Below are 22,548 nucleotides of genomic sequence, written 5' to 3'. Positions count from 1 at the left end.
AAATCGGCAAGAAAACAGTTCAGTGTTAACATGGGCAAAAAAATTAAAAGGTATTTCATAAAAAGAAAACATGGCCAGGCATGGTGGCTTACACCTATAATGTCAGCACTTTAGGAGGCCAAGGCGTGCAGATCACTTGAGGTCAGGAGTTCGAGACTAGCCTAGCCAACATGGTGAAACCCTAACTCTACTAAAAATAGAAAAATTAGCTGGGGTGGTGCTGCATGCTTGTAATCCCAGCTACTTTGGGAGGCTGAGGCAGGAGGATCGCATGAACCTGGGAGGCGGTGGTTGCAATGAGCTGAGATCGAGGCACTGCACTCCAGCCTGGGCAACAGGGCAACAGAGCGAGACTCTGTCTCAAAAATAATAAGGTACTCAATCTTATGAGTAATCAGGGAAATTAGAATTAAAACCACAATAAGATACAATTTCACCACCATAAAATGCAGACCACTTCAAGTATTGGCAAGAAGGTGAAAGAATGATACTCTCCTACACTTCTTCAGGGGAATAAACAGGTATAAACACTTTGGAAAGCAATTTGGCAATATCTAATGAGGTCCAAGATATCACACCTCATGACCCAGCAATTGTTACCCTGGTACACTAGAGCAGGGTCAGCAAACCTTTTCTATGAAAGACCAGAGAAATACTTTTGGCTTTGCAAAACATATGGTATCTGTCACAACTATTCAACTCTGCTGTTGAAGTGTGAAAGCAGTTACAGACATTGTATAAACAAATGATCTTGGCAGTGCTCCAATAAAAAAATTTTTATCTACAAAAATTGGTGGTAGCCCAATGTGGCCTGTAGGCTTTACTTTGCCAAACCTGGGCTCTCAGAGAACCCCTCAGATATTTGAACAACAACCAAAGACATGTACGGAAATATTCCAAACATCATTGTTTTTAATTATAAATAGTTGCAAAACTAAATATCCTTCAAGGATACAATGGATGAGCACGATATTGGTATATTTATACTATCCATAAGTGAAAATGAACGAACTAGAGCTACGTGTGTCAACATGAAGAAATCACATACATACTGAACCAAAAAAGTAAGACCCAGAAGAATACAGTAATACCCCCTTATCACAGGGGCATATGTTCCAAAACCCCCAAAGGATGCCTGAAACTTTGGATAGTACCAAATCCTATATACACTATGTTTTTTCCTATACGTACATACATATCTTTTTTTTTTTTTTTTTTTTTGAGACAGAGTCTTACTCTATTGCTAGGCTGGAGTGCAGTGGCACGATCCCGGCTCACTGCAATCTCCACCTCCCGGGTTCAAGCAATTCCCCTGCCTCAGCCGCCCAAGTAGCTGCGACTACAGGTGCACGCCACCGTGCCTGGCTAGTTTTTTGTATTTTAGTAGAGACAGGGTTTCACCATGTTGGCCAGGATGGTCTTGATCTCCTGACCTCATGATCCGCCCACCTCGGCCTCCCAAAGTGCTGGGATTACAGGCGTGAGCCGCCGTGCTTGGCTCCTATACATACATATCTATGATAAAATGCAATTTATAAATTAGGCACAGTAAGAAGTTAACAACATTAATAAAATAAAACAAGTATAACAATATGCCAGCATTACTACTCTTGCTCTTTGGGTCCATTATTAAGTAAAATAAGAGTCACTTGAACATAAACACCACAATACCATAAGAGTTGATCTGATAACCAACACCCAAGATGGCTACAAAGTGACTAACAAGCTACTAAGTGACTAACAGGTAGGTAGCATACACAGCATAGATATGCTGGGCAAAGAAATGACTAACATCCAGGGCTGACACAGCGGGATGGCACAAGATTTTATCATGCTACTTCCAACAGCACACAAGTTAAACTTACGAATTGTTTATTTCTAGAATTTTATATTTAATATTTCAACATTGAACAAAGGTAACAAACTGCAGAAAGTGAAACCACACATAAGGGATGACAATACCGTACATATAGTAAGATGTCATATATAAGTTGTAAAAACCATGCAGGCTGGGCACAGTGGCTCACACCTGTAATCCTAGCACTTTGGGAGGCCAAGGCAGGTGGATCACGAGGTCAGGAGTTTGAGACCAGCCTGGCCAACATGGTGAAACCCCATCTCTACTAAAAATACAAAAAATTAGCTGGGCGTGGTGGTGCGTGCCTGTAATTCCAGCTACTGGGGAGGCTGAGGTAGGAGAATCGCTTGAATCCAGGAGGCGCAGGTTGCAGTGAGCCGAGATCACGCCATTGCACTCCAGCCTGGGAGACTAAGCAAGACTCCACCTTAAAAAACAAACAAACAAACAAAATACAAAATATACTGTATATTGGTTAAAGATATAAATACTGGTTAAAGATATACATAATAAAGGCCGGGCGTGGTGGCTCACGCCTGTAATCCCAGCACTTTGGAAGGCCAAGGAGGGCGGATCACGAGGTCAGGAGATCGAGACCATCCTGGCTAACACGGTGACACCCCGTCTCTACTAAAAATACAAAAAATTAGCCGGGCGTGGTGGCAAGTGCCTGTAGTCCCAGCCACTCAGGAGGCTGAGGCAGGAGAATGGCGTGAACCGAGGAAGCGGAGCTTGCAGTGAGCCAAGATTGCGCCACTGCACTCCAGCCTGGGCAACAGAGCAAGACTCTGTCTCAAAAAAAAAAAAAGATATACCTAATAAAATTATAAAGAAAATAGTGAGGATGATAAACACTGAATATAGAAGCAGTTGCCCCTCATGGGGAGTGAAAAAGATGTAATATGATGCAGAGAGAAGGGGCTTTAACTATATTGGTAATGTTTTATTATTTTATTTATTTATTTATTTTTGAGACGGAATCTTGCTCTGTTGCCAGGCTGGAGTGCAGTGGCGTGATCTCGGCTCACTGTAGCTGGGACTACAGGCGCATGCCACCACACCCAGCTAATTTTTTGTATTTTTAGTAGAAACTGGGTTTCATCAGGTTCTTGACCTCATGATCCGCCTGCCTCGGCCTCCCAAAGTGCTGGGATTACAGGCGTGAGCCACCATGCCCGGCCTGGTAATGTTTTATTTTTTAAGCTGAGTTATGGATGGGTATTTATTAAATTATTTTACACCTTTTTGAATATTTCATAATATAAAGATTCAAAGAAATCTAGTTTTACCTGCATAATGTAGAAACTAATTAGAATTTAAATTGCTTCTCTTTTCTCTAAGTGATATCAATTCTGGAGAGACTACCTAATACGGATCAAAAGTAATGACTGATAATGAAAATGGAAAAAATAAATTTGAACTTGATAAGTAATATGGCACACAACTCTTTCAGAACATATAATTTATGAGAAGGTGAAGATCCTTGATAATGAAAAAATGCGAACCAACATGAAACAAGATACACACTTAAAATTCCATAGTTTAAGAGGTTTCTCCAAATTCAATTCTCTCTCCCCACTTTGGTTTCTTTCCATTTTAAAGTAATGCCAAATCTAGAACCAACAATTTATGTTAAGATTAACTTCTTCACGATTAACTTCTTCACGATTTCCTTGGTCATACTCTTTTAAAATGAATGCTCTAAATCTTCAGTCCAAGTTAACAAATAAAACTTTTGTATTTCATCTTCCTTTACAAATACTGTGGCCAATTCCCTGTAATCACACCAGAGATCACCCTTCACAGAATGTCATCTTTCTATTGACTCTATTGATAAGACTATGATACACAGCTAAAAGCTGCACTTCGTTCACCATCTTCTTTAAACTATCAAAAGAAGGGACAATTAAAACATTATTTCCAATAAGTAAACCTAAAAAAGCCTACCCAAACTTTAAAACTTATTTTTGCCAGGTGTGGTGGCTCACGCCTGTAATCCCAACACTTTGGGAGGCTGAAGCAAGCAGATCACTTGAGGTCGGGAGTTCAAGACCAGCCTGACCAACATGGAGAAACCCCAGAGACAGAGTCTCACTTCTTCTCTACTAAAAATACAAAATTAGCCGAGTGTGGTGGCACATGCATGTAATCCCAGTTACTCGGGAGGCTGAGGCAGGAGAATCGCTTGAACCCGGGAGGTGGAGGTTGCAGTGAGCTGAGATCACGCCACTGCACTCCAGCCTGGGCAACGAGAGCAAAACTCCGTCTCAAAAACAAAACAAAACGAACAAAAAAACTTATTTCTTAGAAGGCAAGCATAATAAAAGGGCAGTAAACATATATATGTGAATATAAATTAGGCATAACCTAAAACTTATGATCATGAATAAAGAAAAAAGAAAAATAATGACTTTTTAATAAAGAATATATTCAGGCCTGGATGCAGTGGCTTATGCCTGTAATAACAGCATTTTGGGAGGCTAAGCTGGGAAGACTTCTTGAACCCAGGGTAAGGAATCAGCCTGGGCAACATGGCAAGACCCTGTCTCTCTAAAAAAAAATTGAAAACAAAAAATTAGCTGGGCACGTGCCTGTAGTCTCAGCTACTTCAGAGGCTGAGGCAGGAGGATCCCTTGAGCCAAGGAAGTCAAGGCTGCAGGGACCTTTGATCATGCCATTACACCCCAGCCTGGACAACAGAGCAAGACCCTGTCACAAAAAAAAAAAAAAAAGCATATATTTATATACTCTTTCATTCCATACTATATTTGCCAAATCTCCCTACCTCGAGATAAAAATAAGCCATTTTAAAAATTTTCCTTTGTAAATTTGGAAGGCGTACACATCATTAGAAAGACAGAGAGGTCAAGCTTAACACCAAATAATTCAAGAAGGGCTCAATAACATAGAAAAGGTATAATTTTAAAATGTAAGATAGTCCACATTCATCAGGATTTTTTTTTTAATGGAAAAGCTAACAAGTGTTAGAATATGGGGAAACTGGAGCCTTCATACATTGCTGGTAGGAATGTAAAATGGTACAGCTGCTGTGTAAACAGTTTGGCAAGTCCTTAAAATGTTAAACATAGAATTACCATACGATCCAGCAATTCCACTTATAGGTTCATACCCAAAAGAATTGAAAAACTGGGATGCAAACAAATGCTTGTACACCAATGTTCACAGCAGCACTAGTCACAATAGCCAAAAAGTGGAAACAACCCAAATGTCCATCAACAGAAAACTGGATAAACAAAATGTGGCATGCATACATCTGTGTGATGGGATATTATTCAGCAGAAATTCTGACTCATGGTACAAGTGAATGAACTCTAAAGACATGCTAAGTAAAATAAGTCAGACACAAAAGAACACTTTTCTACTTAAATGGAGTACTGGAATAGTCAAATTCATAGCAGTACAAAGTAGAATGTGGAGGTTACCAGAGATGGGAAAGGGGGAAACAATGGGATATTATTTAATGGACACAGAGTTTCTATTTGGGCTGATGAAGTTTTGAAAGCTGATAGTGGTGATGGTTGTACAACATTATGAATACACTTAATGCCACTAAATTATACACCTAAAAATGGCTAAAATGGTATAAATTTTATTTATTTATTTACGAGACAGAGTCTCGCTTCTTTTCCCAGGCTGGAGTGCAATGGCTTGATGTCAGCTCACTGCAACCTCCGCCTCCTGGGTTCAAGCGATTCTCCCACCTCAGCCTCCCCAGTAGCTGGGGTTACAGGCACACACTACCACGTGTGGCTAATTTTTTTGTATTTTTTTTTTTTTTTTTTGAGACGGAGTCGGGCTCTGTCGCCCAGGCTGGAGTGCAGTGGCACAATCTCGGCTCACTGCAAGCTCCGCCTCCCGGGTTCACGCCATTCTCCTGCCTCAGCCTCTCCGAGTAGCTGGGACTACAGGCGCCCGCCACCACGCCCGGCTAATTTTTTGTATTTTTAGTAGAGACGGGGTTTCACTGTGGTCTCGATCTCCTGACCTCGTGATCCGCCCGCCTCGGCCTCCCAAAGTGCTGGGATTACAAGCGTGAGCCACCGCGCCCGGCCTTTTTTTTGTATTTTTAATAGAGATGGAGTTTCACCATGTTGGCCAGGCTGATCTCAAACTCCTGACCTCGGGTGATCTGCCCACCTTGGCCTCCCAAAGTACTGGGATTACAGGCGTGAGCGCACCACGCCCGGCCTGGTATAAACTTTATGTTATCTGTATTTTAGCACAATTTTTTAAAAGGAGAAATTTTAATTAAAAAAAATGGAAGAAAGTCCATTTATTTATTTACACTCGACAGAAATTCAACTAAACTCAACTAATTCTTGAGCAGCTACTTTGGGCAAGGTATTATGTGGTCAATCCTAAAACGATTAAAGATGAGTAAGGCAGTATCTCTGGCCCCAAAGACCTCAAGATTTAGCTGACAGGCAGATACTATAGCAGACTAGCATCTCCCAGTGGTCTGTGTAATCTTTATAGGGATTCTACAAGGCCAAAACTATTTTCATAATAATTCTAAGAGTTTATTTGCCCTTTTCACTGTGCTGACATTTGTACTGACGGTAGAAAGCAATGGCTGGTAAACTGCTGGTACCTTGGCAGGAGTCAAGGCAGTGGCACCAGACTGAGCTATTAGTCATTGCATTCTTCACAGCTACCTAATTACAGTCAAAAAAAGCAAGCTAGTTTCACTTAAGAATATTCCTGGCCAGGAGTGGTGGCTCACGCCTGTGGGAGGCCAAGGCAGATGGATCACTTGAGGTCAAGAGTTCGAGACCAGCCTGGCCAACAACGTGGCGAAACCCCGTCTCTACTAAAAAAAATACAAAAATTAGCTGGGTATGATGGCACACGCCTGTAGTCCCAGCTACTCAGAAGGCTGAGGCACGTGCATCGCTTGAACCTGAGAGGCAGAGGTTGCAGTGAGCTGAAATTGTGCCACGGCACTCCAGCCTGGGCAATACTGTGAGACTCTGTTTCAAAAAACAAAAATTAAAATTAAAAAAAGAATATCCTTGATGACACAATAAAAATTAATTTTATTAAATCCCAACCCATGAATACCTACTTTTTTTTCTGTTGCCCAGGCTGAGTGCACAGGCTCCATCATGTTTCACTGTAACCCCACCTCCCAGGCTCAAGCGATCCTTCCATCTCAGCCTCCGGAGTAGCAGAGACTACGGGCACATGCTACCATGCCAAGCTAATTTTTTATTTTTTATAGCAACAGGGTCTTGCCATGTTGCCCAGGCTGCACATCTTTTTAATATTCTATATGACAAAAAGGAGACTACATAAACAGACTTTTGTTACATACTGCAGGAAAAGCACCTGTGATTGTCTGAGTCATGTAATGAACTAGCCACATTTTTCATGGACCATCATCTTTACTTGAGAGACTGATAAACTGTGTTAGTAAGACTTGGGCATTTGGTGTACATCTTCAACATGAACAAAGTGAGCTTTTCACTTCAAGAAAAACTGACAGTATTTGTTGTCAATGATACATTTCTAATTGTTGCTTGAAAAATACATTTTGGAAAATATGTATCCACAACAGTGAACTAGATAGCTTCCCAATATTTAAAGAGTTTTCTGATGAGATCAGTGTTATTAACAAACATGATTTTCTTTGATATTGTATAATGAAATGTGTTGCTATTCAGAGGATGTTCTTAACTGAGTGAACCATTATTTTCCAAATAACTAATGCACTATGTCACAAAAATCACACATGGATGAGATTCGTTCAAAGTACAAAACAGACCAATGGATCTTAATGTATTAAGTATGAAATTCATTACTAAGGTTTCAAATTCCAATTCAACTAACTTTAAGAAACTACTTTTCTTCCACCTTTCTCTGGGGGGGAAAAGAAAGCTACCATTTTAGTGCAGAATATCCACAATTATCTGAAAAGACTAATAAAATATTTTTCCTTTTTCCTACTACATATGCGTGTGGGGCTGCTTTTTCTTTAGACACTTCAACCAGATAGCGCAAGAGATTGAGTGCAGAAGTGGATATGATAATTCAGCTTTTTTTTTTGAGATGGAGTCTCACTCTGTTGCCCAGGCTGGAGTGCAGTGGCCCGATCCCAGCTCACTGCAACCTCCGCCTCGCGGGTTCAAGCAATTCTCTCTGCCTCAGCCTTCTGAGTAACTAGGATCACAGGCATGCACCACCACACCTGGCTAATTTCTGTATTTTTAGTAGAGACAGGGTTTCACCATGTTGGCCAGGCTGGTCTCAAACTCCTGACCTCAGGTGATTCGCCCGCCTTGGTGTCCCAAAGTGCTGGGATTACAGGCGTGCGCCCGGCCATTCAGCTGTCTTCTATTAAGCTAGACATTAAAAGAGGTTTGCAAAAATGTAAAACAACCCCACTCCTCCCACCACTATTTCTTATTTGGGGAAAAAAGTGGTTTTTCTTTAAAATATATATATATATATATAAACATGTTTGTTTTTAAAGAAATATTTTTAAATTGTCTAAGTTTAAATTTCTCATATAGTAAATACTGGAAGATGTAGCCCACATAAGCAAAAACTCTTTGGGGTCCTCAATAAGAATATAAAGGGTTCTGAGAGCAAAAAGTTTGAGAACTACTACTACAATCCAATGAGCACTACAAAAGTAGAAAAAAGGGTGCTCAATTCCAAAAGAAAGAAGTCTTCACAGAAGAAGACATACTGACTGGGAATCTACATAATGGATATATTTTTGTTTGAGTTTTCCTTGTTGGGGGGGCAGGGTGAGAGAGGCAGAATCCAAGAAAATGGAAATGGAGTATTTCGATGTGCCCTGAAAAAAGATGAGTAGAGACTAATGTAATGGAAACTCGTGTAACAAATATAATTTACTAGAGAGGCTGAATATGTACAGGAAAGGGGTTGGCCTGCAGATTACAAACTACAGTTTATTTTATAGAAAATGTGGAGCCATCCAACAATTTGTGACTGAAAACAAATTTTAAACCTTCATTTCCTTTGTCAAGACTCCCAAAATAATTAGCATACTTTTTTTTTTCTTTTTCAAGCTTTGAGGACGAAGTCTGAGGTCTAGCTGTGGTAGAAAACAAACTTTAACATTTTTCTGGAGTATAAGGCTCTAAACTTTATGCATCATAAGAGTGAAAGCTTAATTCGAAAAGTCTGTGTATGTAAAACTAAACCATACATATTTATATTTAACAGCATGGCCCCTGCTTTATTAAAAAATGCTCCTGAAGGTCCGGCAGGGTAGCTCACGCCTGTAATTCCAGCACTTTCAGAGGCCGAGTAGGGAGGATCGCTTGAGCCCAGGATCGCTTGTTGCCCAGCCTGGGCAATAAAGTAAGACTGCCCACACCCGTCCCCCGCCCCTGCCCGTCTCTTAAAAAAAAAAAAAATTTAAATACTAATGTAACGGAGTTTATACCTTAAAGATTTTTTATCCTTAAAGTTCAAACATATGGCAAATTCATGTTACTCCAAGTATACTGCAAAATAAACAGGACTCTAAATAGTTCTTTGTGTCTAGTCTTCCTCTCTTGTGCTGCTGTCGACTTCTTGTTGCCCTGCAGTCAATGATATGACACATTTCTACAATACACTACAGTGCTTTCAGCTCTACGGTGCCTACACAAAAACAAAATACATCCATAAAGAGGGGCCCCTGGGATGGATGAGAAACGCCTCCAACAAGCCTAGTGGCTGGTTTTTGAGTCAATCAACTAATTCTTGGCAGAAAGCCAAGCAAATGGAAAACAGACTTTGAAACCGGCTAATCTACAACTCTTTGACAATACCTTTCTAAAAATGTTCTGTATTTGCCAAATCTAATTCTTTTCTCTATGTCTCTATCCCTCTGCTGAAAATAAAGCAACTTTACTATGCTGCCATAAACAAGGTTTTTTCCCACCACTGGAGAGTATTGTCTTCTTTGCTCTAACAAAGATGCATGCCATTTATTCACTGCAATAGATAAGCAATTATAATGCTGTAAGATGATTCTGTATATGTTGGGTACAGGAATCCTGCCTGCTTTACCAACATTTAAAAAAACTCAGATGAAACTACAACTACCCCGAAATTTTCAGACATTTAAGACCTTTATTTCCTTCTAGCATACAGTAATTCCTTGCCTTTTCTTATTTTGATGGGCAGTTACAATTTATAAGTACTTTTTAAACTAGGAACTGTTGAGAACTATCTGAAAGCAATCAGCTAAGGCAATTTCCAAAAAGAAAGCCCAAGCAGAATTTAACGCACACCCTTAACACGGGGCCAGTTTAAGAGGTAACAACACGTTCCGCGTTTTTAGTTTTCATAAGCAGTACAGGTTTATGATCCTAAAAACATCTCACCATCATTACAACGGAATTCCTTCCAAAACTTTAAGTTGCCAGATGGTTACATTTCAGCCCTTCTAAATTAGCTTACACTTTACTCCAGCAACCAACCCCAGCAATCCCGGGTCAATCTGGAGAACTGACACCACCGATAGGAGGCAACCGAGAGGGATAAGACTTCCAGGAGCAGAATTATGACAGATTCTCTAAGGAAACACTACAATTTTTCCTTCGCCTGGCCCAGGTGCAACATCGATTTATCTTTTGGCCAAAATCTGGCGCCAGGCTTCAAACACGTTTTCGCTGGTTGCCACCAAAGTGAAGCAGGGAAGGGAGAGGACTGCTTCCCATTGATCCTTGGAGGATGGAAATAAAGCAAGAAGAGGCTGCAGGGAGACGGCAATCCTATCTTCCCCAGGGCCACTTGGTTTGCCCGGACCTCCACCCAACAAAGCGCTATTCCAGCGTTTAGTCATTTCCATCAATGTACACTTTGGTTGCGCTCTGGGTGCCGGGGGCCCACGCGGGGCTGGTGCCATAAAAGCCCTGAACTGCCTGAAAAAGGGGCGGGCGCCAAACAAGCCAGGGAACTTACCCAGTTTCTTCCACATGGCGAGGTGACAAGCGAGAAAGCCTTTGCGGATGGCAGCGCAAACCTTAGCCGGCTCGGACGAGGTGAAACCCTTCTGCTTCTTGATGAAACCCCACAAGTGCTCCCGGGCAAACTGTGCCGCCTCCCGCCCGCCGTGCCCGTCGCACACGGCGAAAAAGGCCACGGAGGAACGGCGGCGGCAGCAGCGGCTGGGTGCCGGCGAGGCCCCGGCGTCCGGGAGAGGGTCGCGAGCCTCTCGGGCTGCCACCGCTGGGCCTTTCCCCAAGACTTCGCCGCCGGGAAGGGCGGCCGGCGACGGCCGCGGAGGCAACGGCTGAGACAGCGACCGCCGCGGCGAGGGCTTTTCTTCAGCCGTCAGTTCGGGCTCCACAACGATTTGAGTAACGTCCTCCATGTACTTCCTCCCGCCCTGGTCGGAGAAGACGCTCACTCCCAGCGAGTACAGCCCCGCCATGGCCGGCTGGCCGGGATCCCGCCGGTCCCACGCAGCCCGCCGAATCCGGCGGCGGGAGACACACTAGGCGCTCGCCGGCCAACTATTGTTTATCTTCGACGACGCCGAGAAGGGGGAGGGGGCGGTCCCGGAGAAGGGGGGCGCGCGATGTCTGGACTTGTCCGCGAGAGCTGGGCCGGAGCGCCGGGGCGAGTGGAGCCAGGCAGTTGCGCCTGCGCACTGCGCTCCCCCCCGCCCGCACCCACCACACAAATCAGGCGTTCTCCCCCGCTGACGTCACTCGGCTCTCTGAGCTCGACCAATCCGGAGTCGAGTGGAGCGAGCCCGCCCTCCGTCCCCGCCTTCGCTCCCGCCCGCGACGGCCGCGCTCCCTCCTCCCGCCGCTGGCGCTGGGCCCGCGCACCTCCTAGTGTGCTTCCCCCACGCCGCGGGCGTTTTCGCCCTCCGGGATGTCGGCAGTTGCTGATCCTTTCCCGAGCGGCTTGGTCTGTGTAGGCTTTTGGCTCAGTCCAGGGTTCTTAATGCGGCCTGCTGGCCTTGGCGTCCCGCTGCTTGCTTTGCTGGGAAGGTGGTGTGGGCTCGGGCCCCCAGCGAGTGGAGAATGAAGGGAGAAGAGTTCAGCCTCCTCTTAAGCGAAATGGCGGGAAACCTCCCTTCCAAAGGGCGATTGTGAGCTGGCCGGAACAAGTGCGGCACCCTTGAGCTGGATCTGGGTGGGACGTATCCGACTGGGAATGGAGGAGGGAGGGAGTCCAGTTCTGTTGTTTAAAAAGCACTTAGGAAATTTCCACCGTCAGCTGCAGAGTCTCGGTTCACATAACTAGGTATGTCAGAGACGTAAGAGGGCTGTATTCTAACGAATTCCTAAGCAGATCTTTTCAGCTTTTGTTAAAGGTAGTGCTCGTTCCGACCAGCTCTGGATACAGCATTTTATTCCTGCGGTATCACTTCAAGTTATCACTTGAAAATAACTGACAAACACTGCCAAGAGCCCCAGTGCTCTAACGGTTTGGTGATCGTCCCCTCTCTTCACCGAGTCGGTCACAATCCCAACGCTAAAACCTTTGCACGGATTTTCACGGAGTTAAGCCGCAGAGCGAGGAATACACTAGTATTTGCTCAGTAGCATACGTTTTGTAGTTGAATCACTTTAAAGTTCACTTTTCCCGTTTTTGGCCACTTCGTCATCAATCTGTACTTTCCTGTAAAACCTTTGAGGTTTTCAAATGGCCTGAAAACAGTATGGAAACGGGAATGGGGGGAATGTTCATACAGTTGGCACAAGAAATACAAATAGAAAAAATCTTTATACCAGTAAAAATATAAATAAGCAAAATTAGCTCAAGAAAATGTAGAAAATCTGAATAGATCAATTAAATAAATACAATCGAAGATATTCATTACCCCAAAAAGCACTAGACCAGATGGTTCCAGGGCATAGAAACGCTTGAAAAAAAAAAATCCCAGGTTGTTTGGAGAGGTAATCATAACCCTGTTAATAAAACCTAAGCATTATGAACACTAAAAGGAAACCTACAGACCCTGTTTTGTAACGATGAATACAAAAATCCTAAATGAAATATTAGCATTGTAATTAGGGAGCAGCCTCCATATCACAAGAACGGTTTGTGTAGCTCTATATTATTCATCTTACCGTTCACCGCATTTGACTCAAGAGATTACCAAAAGATAATTCCATCATGCTTTATAATCCTTTCCACCTCAATCACAACCAGTAGGATCTGCATCATCCATTTATTGCTCTGGTATCTCCATGCTACTCTCTGCTTCAATTACTCTGATTCCATATCCCACTCTTCACCAAATATCCTAACCATTTCACTTCACACTTTTGATTTCAACATCTGCCATCAGCCACTTCCTCTTTATTCTTAGCCTCTTCTGTAAATGCTCCCATCAACTTCCCATTCCAACTGAAACCCGGTTTATCACTTAGCAAAACTACCTCCCTTGCAACTTTTCAAGTACAGGAGGTTATTTTTCCTCTCACAGGTATTCTTATCTATGGCCTATTCCTCATATTACCTCCAAACCACTTCTCTTCCTTCCTCCCTCAGAAACTCAAATGCTTTTAAAATTTATGCAGACACGCGGTGGCTCACGCTTGTAATCCCAGCACTTTGGGAGGCCGAGGCAGGCGGATCACGAGGTCAGGAGATCGAGACCACGGTGAAACCCCGTCTCTACTAAAAATACAAAAAAATTAGCCGGGCGTCGTGGCAGGCGCCTGTAGTCCCAGCTACTCGGAGAGGCTGAGGCAGGAGAATGGCGTGAACCCGGGAGGCGGAGCTTGCAGTGAGCCGAGATTGCGCCACTGCACTCCAGCCTGGGCGACAGAGCGAGACTCCGTCGCAAAAAAAAAAAAAAAAAAATTTATGCAGACTACTACTACTCTGAGATGCTGTCAGCTACTGATCCGTGGTATCTCCCCGTCATTTTTCATAGCCCACCGTCTTTGTTTCTTCCACTATTCGTGTCACTTCTCATCCACTTTATTTTTCAAGTTACTATCCATATCTTCCATACCGTCTCCTTTTGAAGAGCTTTACTGCTCCAACAATTATCCTCCTTGTTCCTGCCTCGTCAATCTCTCCTTTCTCTCTCCCTTTCTAAATTTTAAAGACGGGGACTATGATGCCCAGGCTGGGGTGCAGTGATTATTCACAGGCGCAATTATAGCTCACTGCAGCCTCAAACTCCTGACCTCAGGTGATCCTCCAACTTTAGCCCCCAAGTAGCTGAGATTAAGGCACGTGTCACCACACCCAGACTAATTTCTCCTTTTCTGGGTCATTTCCATTTGTGTATAAATATGTTCTGTTTTCTTTCTTTTTTTTGAGACAGAGTCTCCCTCCATCACCCAGGCTGGAGTGCAGTGACGTGATCTCGGCTCACTAGCAACCTCTGCCTCCTGGGATCAAGGAATTCTCATGCCTCAGCCTCCCTAGTAGCTGGGACTACAGGTGTCAGCCACCATATCTGGCCACTATTACCTCTTACCTGGACCACTACACTCGCCTCCTCACAAATCTTTCTTTCACTCTTGGTCCTCTGCAATCCTTTTTCCTCTAGGTACTATAGGGATCTTTCAAAAACCATAAATTAGATCAAGTCATTCTTTTACTCAATACACTCATGGCTTCCATCACATTTAATATAATATGGGCCAGGCGCGGTGGCTCACACCTGTTATTCCAGCACTTTGGGAGGCTAATGCGGGCAGATCACTTAAGGCCAGGAGTTGGAGACCAGCCTGGCCAACATGGCGAAACCTTGTCTCTTCTAAAAATACAAAAATTAGCCAGTCATGGTGGCGTGCACTTGTAGTTCCAGCTACTCAGGGGAGAGGCTGAGGCAGGAGAATCACCTGAACCTGGGAGGCAGAGGCTGCAGTGAGCTCAGATCACACCACTACCTTGAAGCCTGGGCAATACAGACTTTGTCTCAAAAAAATAAAATAATATGCAAACTCCTTATGAAGGCCTGAATCATCTGTTTGGTCCCTAAATGTTTGTCTAACATCTTTTCATAACACTTTCCCCTTCACCACTAACCGCTAGCCTCACTGGCCTTTTTTTCTGTTCCTTGAACAGAAAATATCAAACTATTAGGAGACTTAGTGATCTTCTTTTTTTCATTAGCGGTTCCTTCTCCTTGAAATGCCATCCCCACTCCCAGCAGCTTTACAAAGCTGGATTCTTCTTGCTACTCAGATCTCAGTTGAAATATTAAGGGACTTTCCTAACCACCCAATCTAACGTAGCCACCCAATATCTCTCTATCGCGTAACCCTATTTTAATTATCTGCAGAGGACTACTCACTAGCTGATTTTTTTTTGATTATTTGTCCCAATTAGAATATAGGCTCCATGCAAACAGGGAACTTGCCTTGTTCATTGCTGTACACTCTGAGCCTCGGACAAAGAGTTGTTGAGTGAGTTGATTAATTAATTTACTTAGCACGAAATGTATAAAATTAATATGAGGAAAACCAGGAAAATTTGCTAAAGAAAAAATAAGTCCTAAATAAATGTAAAAACATAACCATGTTTCTAGATGAGAAAACAACTCAATTGGTCTCAAATTAATCTACAAATATATTATAACTTTAATCAAAATTCCAACTGGATTCTTTTTTTTTTACTTGACAAGTTGATTCCAACATTTATCTGGAAGAGAAAATGGATGAGAATAGCCAAGATGTTGAAAAAGAAGGTGATTAGTTGTCCTACAGGTATTAGAATATTCTTTTTTATTTTTATGTGTTAATTTTTATTTATTTATTTATTTATTTTTGAGACAGACTCTCGCTCTGTTGCCCAGGCTAGAGTGCACTGGCGTGATTTCAGCTCACTGCAAGCTCTGCCTCCCAGGTTCAAGCAGTTCTAATGCCTCAGCCTGCCGAGTAGCTGGGATTACAGGCACGCACCACTACGCCAGGCTAGTTTTTGTATTTTTAGTAGAGACGGGGTTTCACCATGTTAGCCAGGATGGTCTCGATCTCCTGACCTTGTGATCCATCCGCCTCTGCCTCCCAACGTGCTGGGATTACAGGCGTAAGCCACCGCGCCCGGCCATATATTCTTTTAAATACTAAAAGAAAACATGGGATAAAAATATCCTAAAACATATTTTTAAGTTTCCTTTGTTATATTTCCAGTGGTTTTATTTTTATTTATTTATTCATTTTTATTTTTATTTTTATTTTTTGAGACGGAGTCTCGCTCTTTCTCCCAGGCTGGAGTGCAGTGGCACGATCTCGGCTCACTGCAGGCTCCGCCCCCCGGGGTTCACGCCATTCTCCTGCCTCAGCCTCCTGCATAGCTGGGACTACAGGCGCCCGCCACCTCGCCCGGCTAATTTTTTGTATTTTTAGTAGAGACGGGTTTTCACCGTGTTAGCCAGGATGGTCTCAATCTCCTGACCTCGTGATCCACCCGCCTCGGCCTCCCAAAGTGCTGGGATTACAGGCGTGAGCCACCGCGCCCGGCCGTCCAGTGGTTTTATGCTTAAAATGTCCTCAGTGTCCTTTTAAGCCGGGTATTGTGGCTCATGCCTGTAATTCCAGCACTTTGGGAGGCCAAAGTGGAAGGGTTGCTTGAGGCCAGGAGTTCCAGACCAGCAAAGGTAACATAGCAAAACCAGGACCTCATATCTTAAAAAACAACAACAACAAAAACCCAGAAAATAAAACGTTCTTATTACTTCTGAGATTACTTAAATATGACTAAAATTTTATGTTTTCTTCTAGTATTTTTCTGGCTAAAATGTGTTTTTACATTCAAATTTATCTGGAATTATTTTGGCATAAAGTGAGTTTGAATTTCTTCCAAACAAGTGTGTTTCCAATTGGTTACTGATACTTCCTTTATTAGTAAGTTTTTATATATGCTTGGATCTATTTCAGGGTTAACTATTGTCATCCACTGATTTGTTCATTTTAGGAGTCATATCTTTAATTATAGAGTTCAAAATCTTCAAACATACACTCTGAGAATTAATTTTAGGCCAGGCACAGTGGCTCACGCCTGTAATCCCAGCACTTTGGGAGGCTGAGGTGGGTGGATTGCTTAAGCTCAGAGTTCAAGACCAGCCTGGCCAACACGGCAAAACCCTGTCTCAACTAAAAATACAAAAATTAGCCGGGCATGGTGGCGCCCGCCTGTAATCCCAGCTACTCGGGAGGCTGAGGCACAAGAATCACTTGAGCCTGGGAGATGGAAGTTGCAGTGAGCCAAGATTGCGCCACTGCATGCCAGCCTGGGTGACAGAGCAAGACTCTGTCTCAAAAAAAAAAAAAGAAAAAAAAAGAATTAATTTCAGAAACAAAATAAAAATCTCATTAGTTTGCTATTGTTTCTTCCCATAGCTGGAAAATATCAGTGACATCTACCAAGTACAGTAGTAGTCCATTGTCCATCTATTAGAGCCACTTTGTGTATTTACAGCTGTGAGATAACGTGTCTCAAGAGGTTACATTCTGTACACCTGCCTTTACTCTGACCCTGTTGTTTTTGCAACTCAGTATTTAACAAAATAATCACTGTAATCTGACTACCACTGTCACATTCATTGTGTGTGAATATAAATTGGTGGGAGATGCAAAATTGGAATCACAGCTGCCAGAGTCCCAAAGGTGTCAAACCTGTATATGTTCTTAATTAGCCATGGAAATTCAATCTGTCATGTTTCTGCAGATAAGTGGTTTCTGAGTCAATAATGGGGAAAGAATATTTGTACCTTTGTCTCTTCAGATAGTTCTACTGATGCACTTAGCCTTTTTTTCTTTTTCTAAAGAGATGTGGCCTAGTCTTTCTTTATTGCGTCATTGCATTTTCTTTATAAAAAGTTCCTTTTTTTCCATTTTATGAAAAGTTAAATAAAAGCTATTTGTTTAAATAACTTGGAAAAAGCATCTTTTTCCTTGAGGTAATTATTGTATGGCTTAGTTTTACTCAGCAGTACTATTTACTACACTTCTGCTGCAGAAGATTTTATGCCCCTAATAGTGTACCATCCAGAATTTGAGACGAAATTAGAGAAACCACCTTTAAGATAGAAACTAGGAGGCCGAGGAGGGCGGATCACGAGGTCAGCAGTTTGAGACCACCCTGACCAACATGGCGAAACCCCATCTCTACTAAAAATACAAAAATTAGCCAAGCATGGTGGCGCCTGCCTGTAATTGCATCTACCTGGGAGGCTGAGGCAGGAGAATCGCTGGAACCTGGGAGGCGGAGGCAGCAGTGAGCCGAGATGGCACCACTGTACTCCAGCCTGGGTGACAGAGCGAGACTCTGTCAAAAAAAAAGAAAAAAAAGATAGAAACTAAAGTCAAACATGCCATTCATTTGTGTTTATAGATGTTAACAAAATTTTGATTTCTGAGCTAGCATAGGAGCAGATTATCTTAAAACACTCAGTGTTCCTTTGTGTTAAATGGGCACAACATTTTTTTCACATTTTCCTGCCTCTATCCAGTATGTGGAACTTAACTGAACTTAGAAGAGACTTCAGAACTATTTATTTATTTATTGAGACAGAGTTTTGCTCTTGTTGCCCAGGCTGGAGTGCAATGGCGCGATCTTAGCTCACCTCAACCTCTGCCTCCCGGGTTCAAGCGATTCTCCTGAGTACCTGGGATTACAGGCATGCACCACCACGCCCGGTTAATTTTTTGTATTTTTAGTAGAGACAAGGTTTCTCCATATTGGTCAGGCTGGTCTCGAACTCCCGACCTCAGGTGATCTGCCTGCCTCGGCCTCCCAAAGTGCTGGGATTACAGGCACAAGCCACCCCACCTGGCCCAGAACTATTTATTTATTTAGAAACAGGGTCTTGGCCTGTTGCCTAGGCTGGAGTGCAGTGGCGTGATCATAGCTCACTGTAAACTTGAACTCCTAAATCACCTATTTAAAGAGAGGAAGCTTGGTCCAGGTTGGGTGGCTCACACTTATAATCCCAGCACTTTGGGAGGCTGATCACCTGAGTTCAGGAGTTCAACACCAGCCTGCTCAACATGGTGAAACCTTGTCTCTACTAAAAATATAGAAATTAGCCAGGCGTGGTGGTGGGTGCCTGTAATCCCAGCTACTTGGGAGGCTGAGGCAGGAGAATCACTTGAACCTGGGAGGCGGAGGTTGCAGTGAGCGGAGATTGCACCACTGCACTCCAGCCTGGACAACAGAGCGAGACTCCGTCTTAAAAAAATTAATTTGCCTTGATTGAGTCTTTCCAAAGTATTAAATTTAGTTTCATAGAGAGAAGTTATTTTTCCTTCACTCTTATTTCATCACATAATGTAACATTTACTTAAATATGTAATTAAAACAAGAACAACTGGAACAAACAGGTTAGTGAACAAGCATTAACTCAACAGTGGGAGCAGCAGTGTGTGGATGTATCAGAGGATCAGAGGGTTGAAGTCTACCTCCAAGGGTTCAGCACGCTCTGGGCTTCTATATATTTTTTTTTCTGAGACAGGGTCTTGCTGTATTGCCCAGGCTGGAGTGCAGTGGCACATTCGTGGCTAACTGGAGCCTCAAAATCCTGGGCTCAAGTGATCCTCCCACATCAGCCTCTCACATAGATGGACTAATTTTTGGATTTTTTTGTAGAGACAGAGTCTTGCTATGTTGCCCAGGCTGGTCTCAAACTCCTGGTCTCAAGTGATCCTCCTACCTCAGCCTACCAAAGTTCTGGGATTATAGGCGTGAGCCACTGTGCCTAGCTCAGTATCTTCTTTTACAAGCAATTGAGGGCACTGATTTAGTTTTATCATTTAATGATTAGGCTTATCATTTAAGTGATGATTAGTGGACAGCGCTTCCGGCCTGTAATTATTCTTGGATGGGTTTTAATGAAAAATGAGGTAAATAAGTCAAAGGATTTATGGATAATGACAGACTCTCTTTGTAATGAGATTAATATGGCTTACTCTACCTGCTTACATATAATTAACTAAAAATCATATAAAGTATGTTCTGATACTTTAGTGGACATTTTGTTTTTTCCTTGCCAGTATCCATAACATCCATTCACCCTTCTTTTTTCTTTTTCAACTTTTATTTTAGCATTAGAGGGTACATGTGCAGATTTGTTACAAAGATATATTGCATAACGCAGAGGTTTGGGGTATGAGTGAACCCATTACCCAGGTAGTCAGTATAGTACCCAATGGGTAGTTTTTCGGCTCTTGCCCTCCACCCCCTCTTCCCCCTTTAGTCCCTAGTGTCATTGCTCTCATCTTTATGCCCATGTGTATCCAATGTTTAGCTCCCACTTATAAGTGAGAACATGAGGTATTTGCTTTTCTGTTCCTGTGTTAATTTGCTTACAATAATGGCCAGCTCTACCCATGTTTCTGTAAAGGACATGATTTTGTTCTTTCTTATAGCTGCATAGTATTCTGTGGTGTATGCATACCACATTTTTTAAATCTAATTCACCATTGAGGGCACCTAGGTTGATTCTGTTGTCAACAGCACTGCAATGAACATATGGATGCATGTATCCTTTCGGTAGAACGATTTATTTTCCTTTGGGTCTATACCCAGTAATGAGACCGCTGGGTTGAACATCCTTCTTTTGGTGAAATAATACAAAGATTCTATCCTGGGTAATCACTCCCTCCCCTACTCTCAAGCTACGTGATTGGGGAGAATTGGTCTCAGCCTCAGCTCTGGGAGAGCTCAGACTGGGTTAGGCCAGTCAACATATTCCATCTCCATGGCCTTACTGATGGTTCATTAATGAACTCATAACCTAGTCAGAAGCCCAGTGAGATATAAGGATATTTGCTGGAGCTTCTGGAAAAGAAAAACCTCTCCCTAATAAAATGAAGCTACTAGAAGATAAGCTAATTCGTCTTCAGGATTCTGTGTCCTATGAATGTGAAGTTGAGACTGCTACAGCCATTCTGTTACCAGGAAAGGAACTTGCCTGAAGATGAAGCTAACACTCAGAGGAAGAAGATCTGGGAGCTAGGTCCTACTAACATGATTTGAACTTTGGATAAAGTCGTGACCATCACTGGACTTAGCAATAGCCTTTTCTGTTTCCTTTTCTAGTGAAAGCAGTTTGCCTTGGATTTTTCTTCGCTTACAATATAAAGAATCTTTACTGACACAGATAAAAATCTCCTGTTCCTCCTCGCTAGGGAATTGAGGATACCCTGTAACCAGTATGATTGGTCTTGTTTGTCTGAGCTCCTAACTGTACCGAATTCCTGTGTTGCACTGTTCTTTTCATCCTGTGTGGTCCGTTCTGAGATTTCTGCTTCTTTGTGAGTCTTTTCGATGTCCTAGTTTTTGTTTATGTACTAATTCAGAATACAATTTCTAATATATTAAGACTTTATTAATTTCTTTGTAGCAGGAAATTATTTCTATAATGTTCACTAGTTTTCCACCCCTAGACATCCCTACTCCCTCTTGATCCTTCCCTCACTGAAGGACATTTGGGTTTGTGCCTCAGGAACATGATGTTAGAGAGGAAAAAAAGTTAAACATTCAGCTTTTTTGTTTCAAAAACATATCCTGGTATGCAAAAATATACAATTTAGCAGAGCCAGTTTTTTGTGCAATGGAGACGATAAAGATTTTACAAACTCACAAGAAGACATACACAAGGTTGTTCATTGCATCATTGCTTGAAAGAGCAAACATTGGAAACATCCATCAGTAGTGGAATAAGTAAGAAAATCCACATAACAGTGATAGCAGTCATAAGAAATATTCTTTTAGGAATAATATACTAGACATTGACTGACTGACCCAGCAACCATTCCTGACTCTTTTCTCCATTTGCCACCTTCTCTATGGGGCTGAAAAGACTAATTATCCCCTTTCCTAAGCTCCATTGCACGTAGGCCATGGGAAAATAATGATCGATGAAATTTTTTTTTCTTTTTTTCAGAAGGGGTATCATTATTTTGCCCAGGCTGGTCTCAAACTCTTGGGCTCAGCCTTTTGAGTAGCTGGGACTACAGGTGCACCACTGTGCCCAGCTGATCAGAGATATAAATGGAAGTTTGTTGAGGGATTCTAGAGACAAATGCAGCTGGCACTGCACTTTCCCCTTGCATACAGCCGCGAAGAAAGTGCCAGAAGTACAGAGATTCTGTCCCTGACATAACTGAGTTATGGAAAAAAAATGCCAACAGCTGTTGACCTCCAGAATATTTGTATGTGAGAGAAAAAAGTTCGTTTGTTTAAATTACTCTTGGTTGGGTTTTGTGTTATCTTTAGCCAGAAGCATTCCTAACTGGTACACTGTGTCAACATCGAAACATCTCAAAAATAATATTACAAGATATTTAAGGAATAATTGCTTTTTTTTTTTTGATGGAGTCTCGCTCTTGTCACCCAGGCTGAAGTGCAGTGCTGCAATCTTGGCTCACTGCAACCTCCACCTCCCAGGTTCAAGCAATTCTCCTGCCTTAGCCTCCCGAGTAGCTGGGATTACAGATGCCTGCCACCACGCCCGGCTAATTCTTTGTACTTTTAGTAGAGATGGGGTTTCACCATGTTGGCCAGGTTGGTCTTGAACTCCTGACCTCAGGTGATCCACCCACCTCAGCCTCCCAAAATGCTGGGATTACAGGCATAAGCCACCATACCCGGCCGAATAATTGCATTTTTATAAATTTTTTTTTGAGATGGGGTCTCCCTCTGTTGTCCAGGTTGGAGTACAGTGGCAGGCTCATAGCTCACTGTAACATTTAACTCCTGGACTCAAGTGATCCTCCCAC

At 42.7% G+C, this 22,548-nt stretch overlaps 1 protein-coding gene across 2 annotated transcripts in view; it reads right to left on the bottom strand.

The window, feature by feature from the left end:
* PPM1D (protein phosphatase, Mg2+/Mn2+ dependent 1D) overlaps positions 1-11,476 on the bottom strand; it is a 68,740-nt gene extending 57,264 nt beyond the window's left edge. Inside the window, exon 1 of one of the 2 annotated variants that reach the window (XR_004249683.2) lies at positions 10,805-11,476. Coding sequence is in view for 1 of the 2 variants with exons in the window: in XM_032162879.2 (XP_032018770.1) it covers positions 10,805-11,276 (472 nt within the window). In the remaining variant the exon portion in view is untranslated. The remainder of the gene's footprint in view (positions 1-10,804) is intronic. The other variant, XM_032162879.2, reaches the window with a different exon arrangement.
* Positions 11,477-22,548: the final 11,072 nt, after the last annotated feature.

The sequence above is a fragment of the Hylobates moloch genome, unplaced genomic scaffold (genome assembly GCF_009828535.3).
Source record: "Hylobates moloch isolate HMO894 unplaced genomic scaffold, HMol_V3 SCAFFOLD_10, whole genome shotgun sequence".
Taxonomy (NCBI): domain Eukaryota; kingdom Metazoa; phylum Chordata; class Mammalia; order Primates; family Hylobatidae; genus Hylobates; species Hylobates moloch.
The sequence above is the reverse complement of the archived record's forward strand: the minus strand, read 5'-3'. Positions and strand labels throughout refer to the sequence as shown.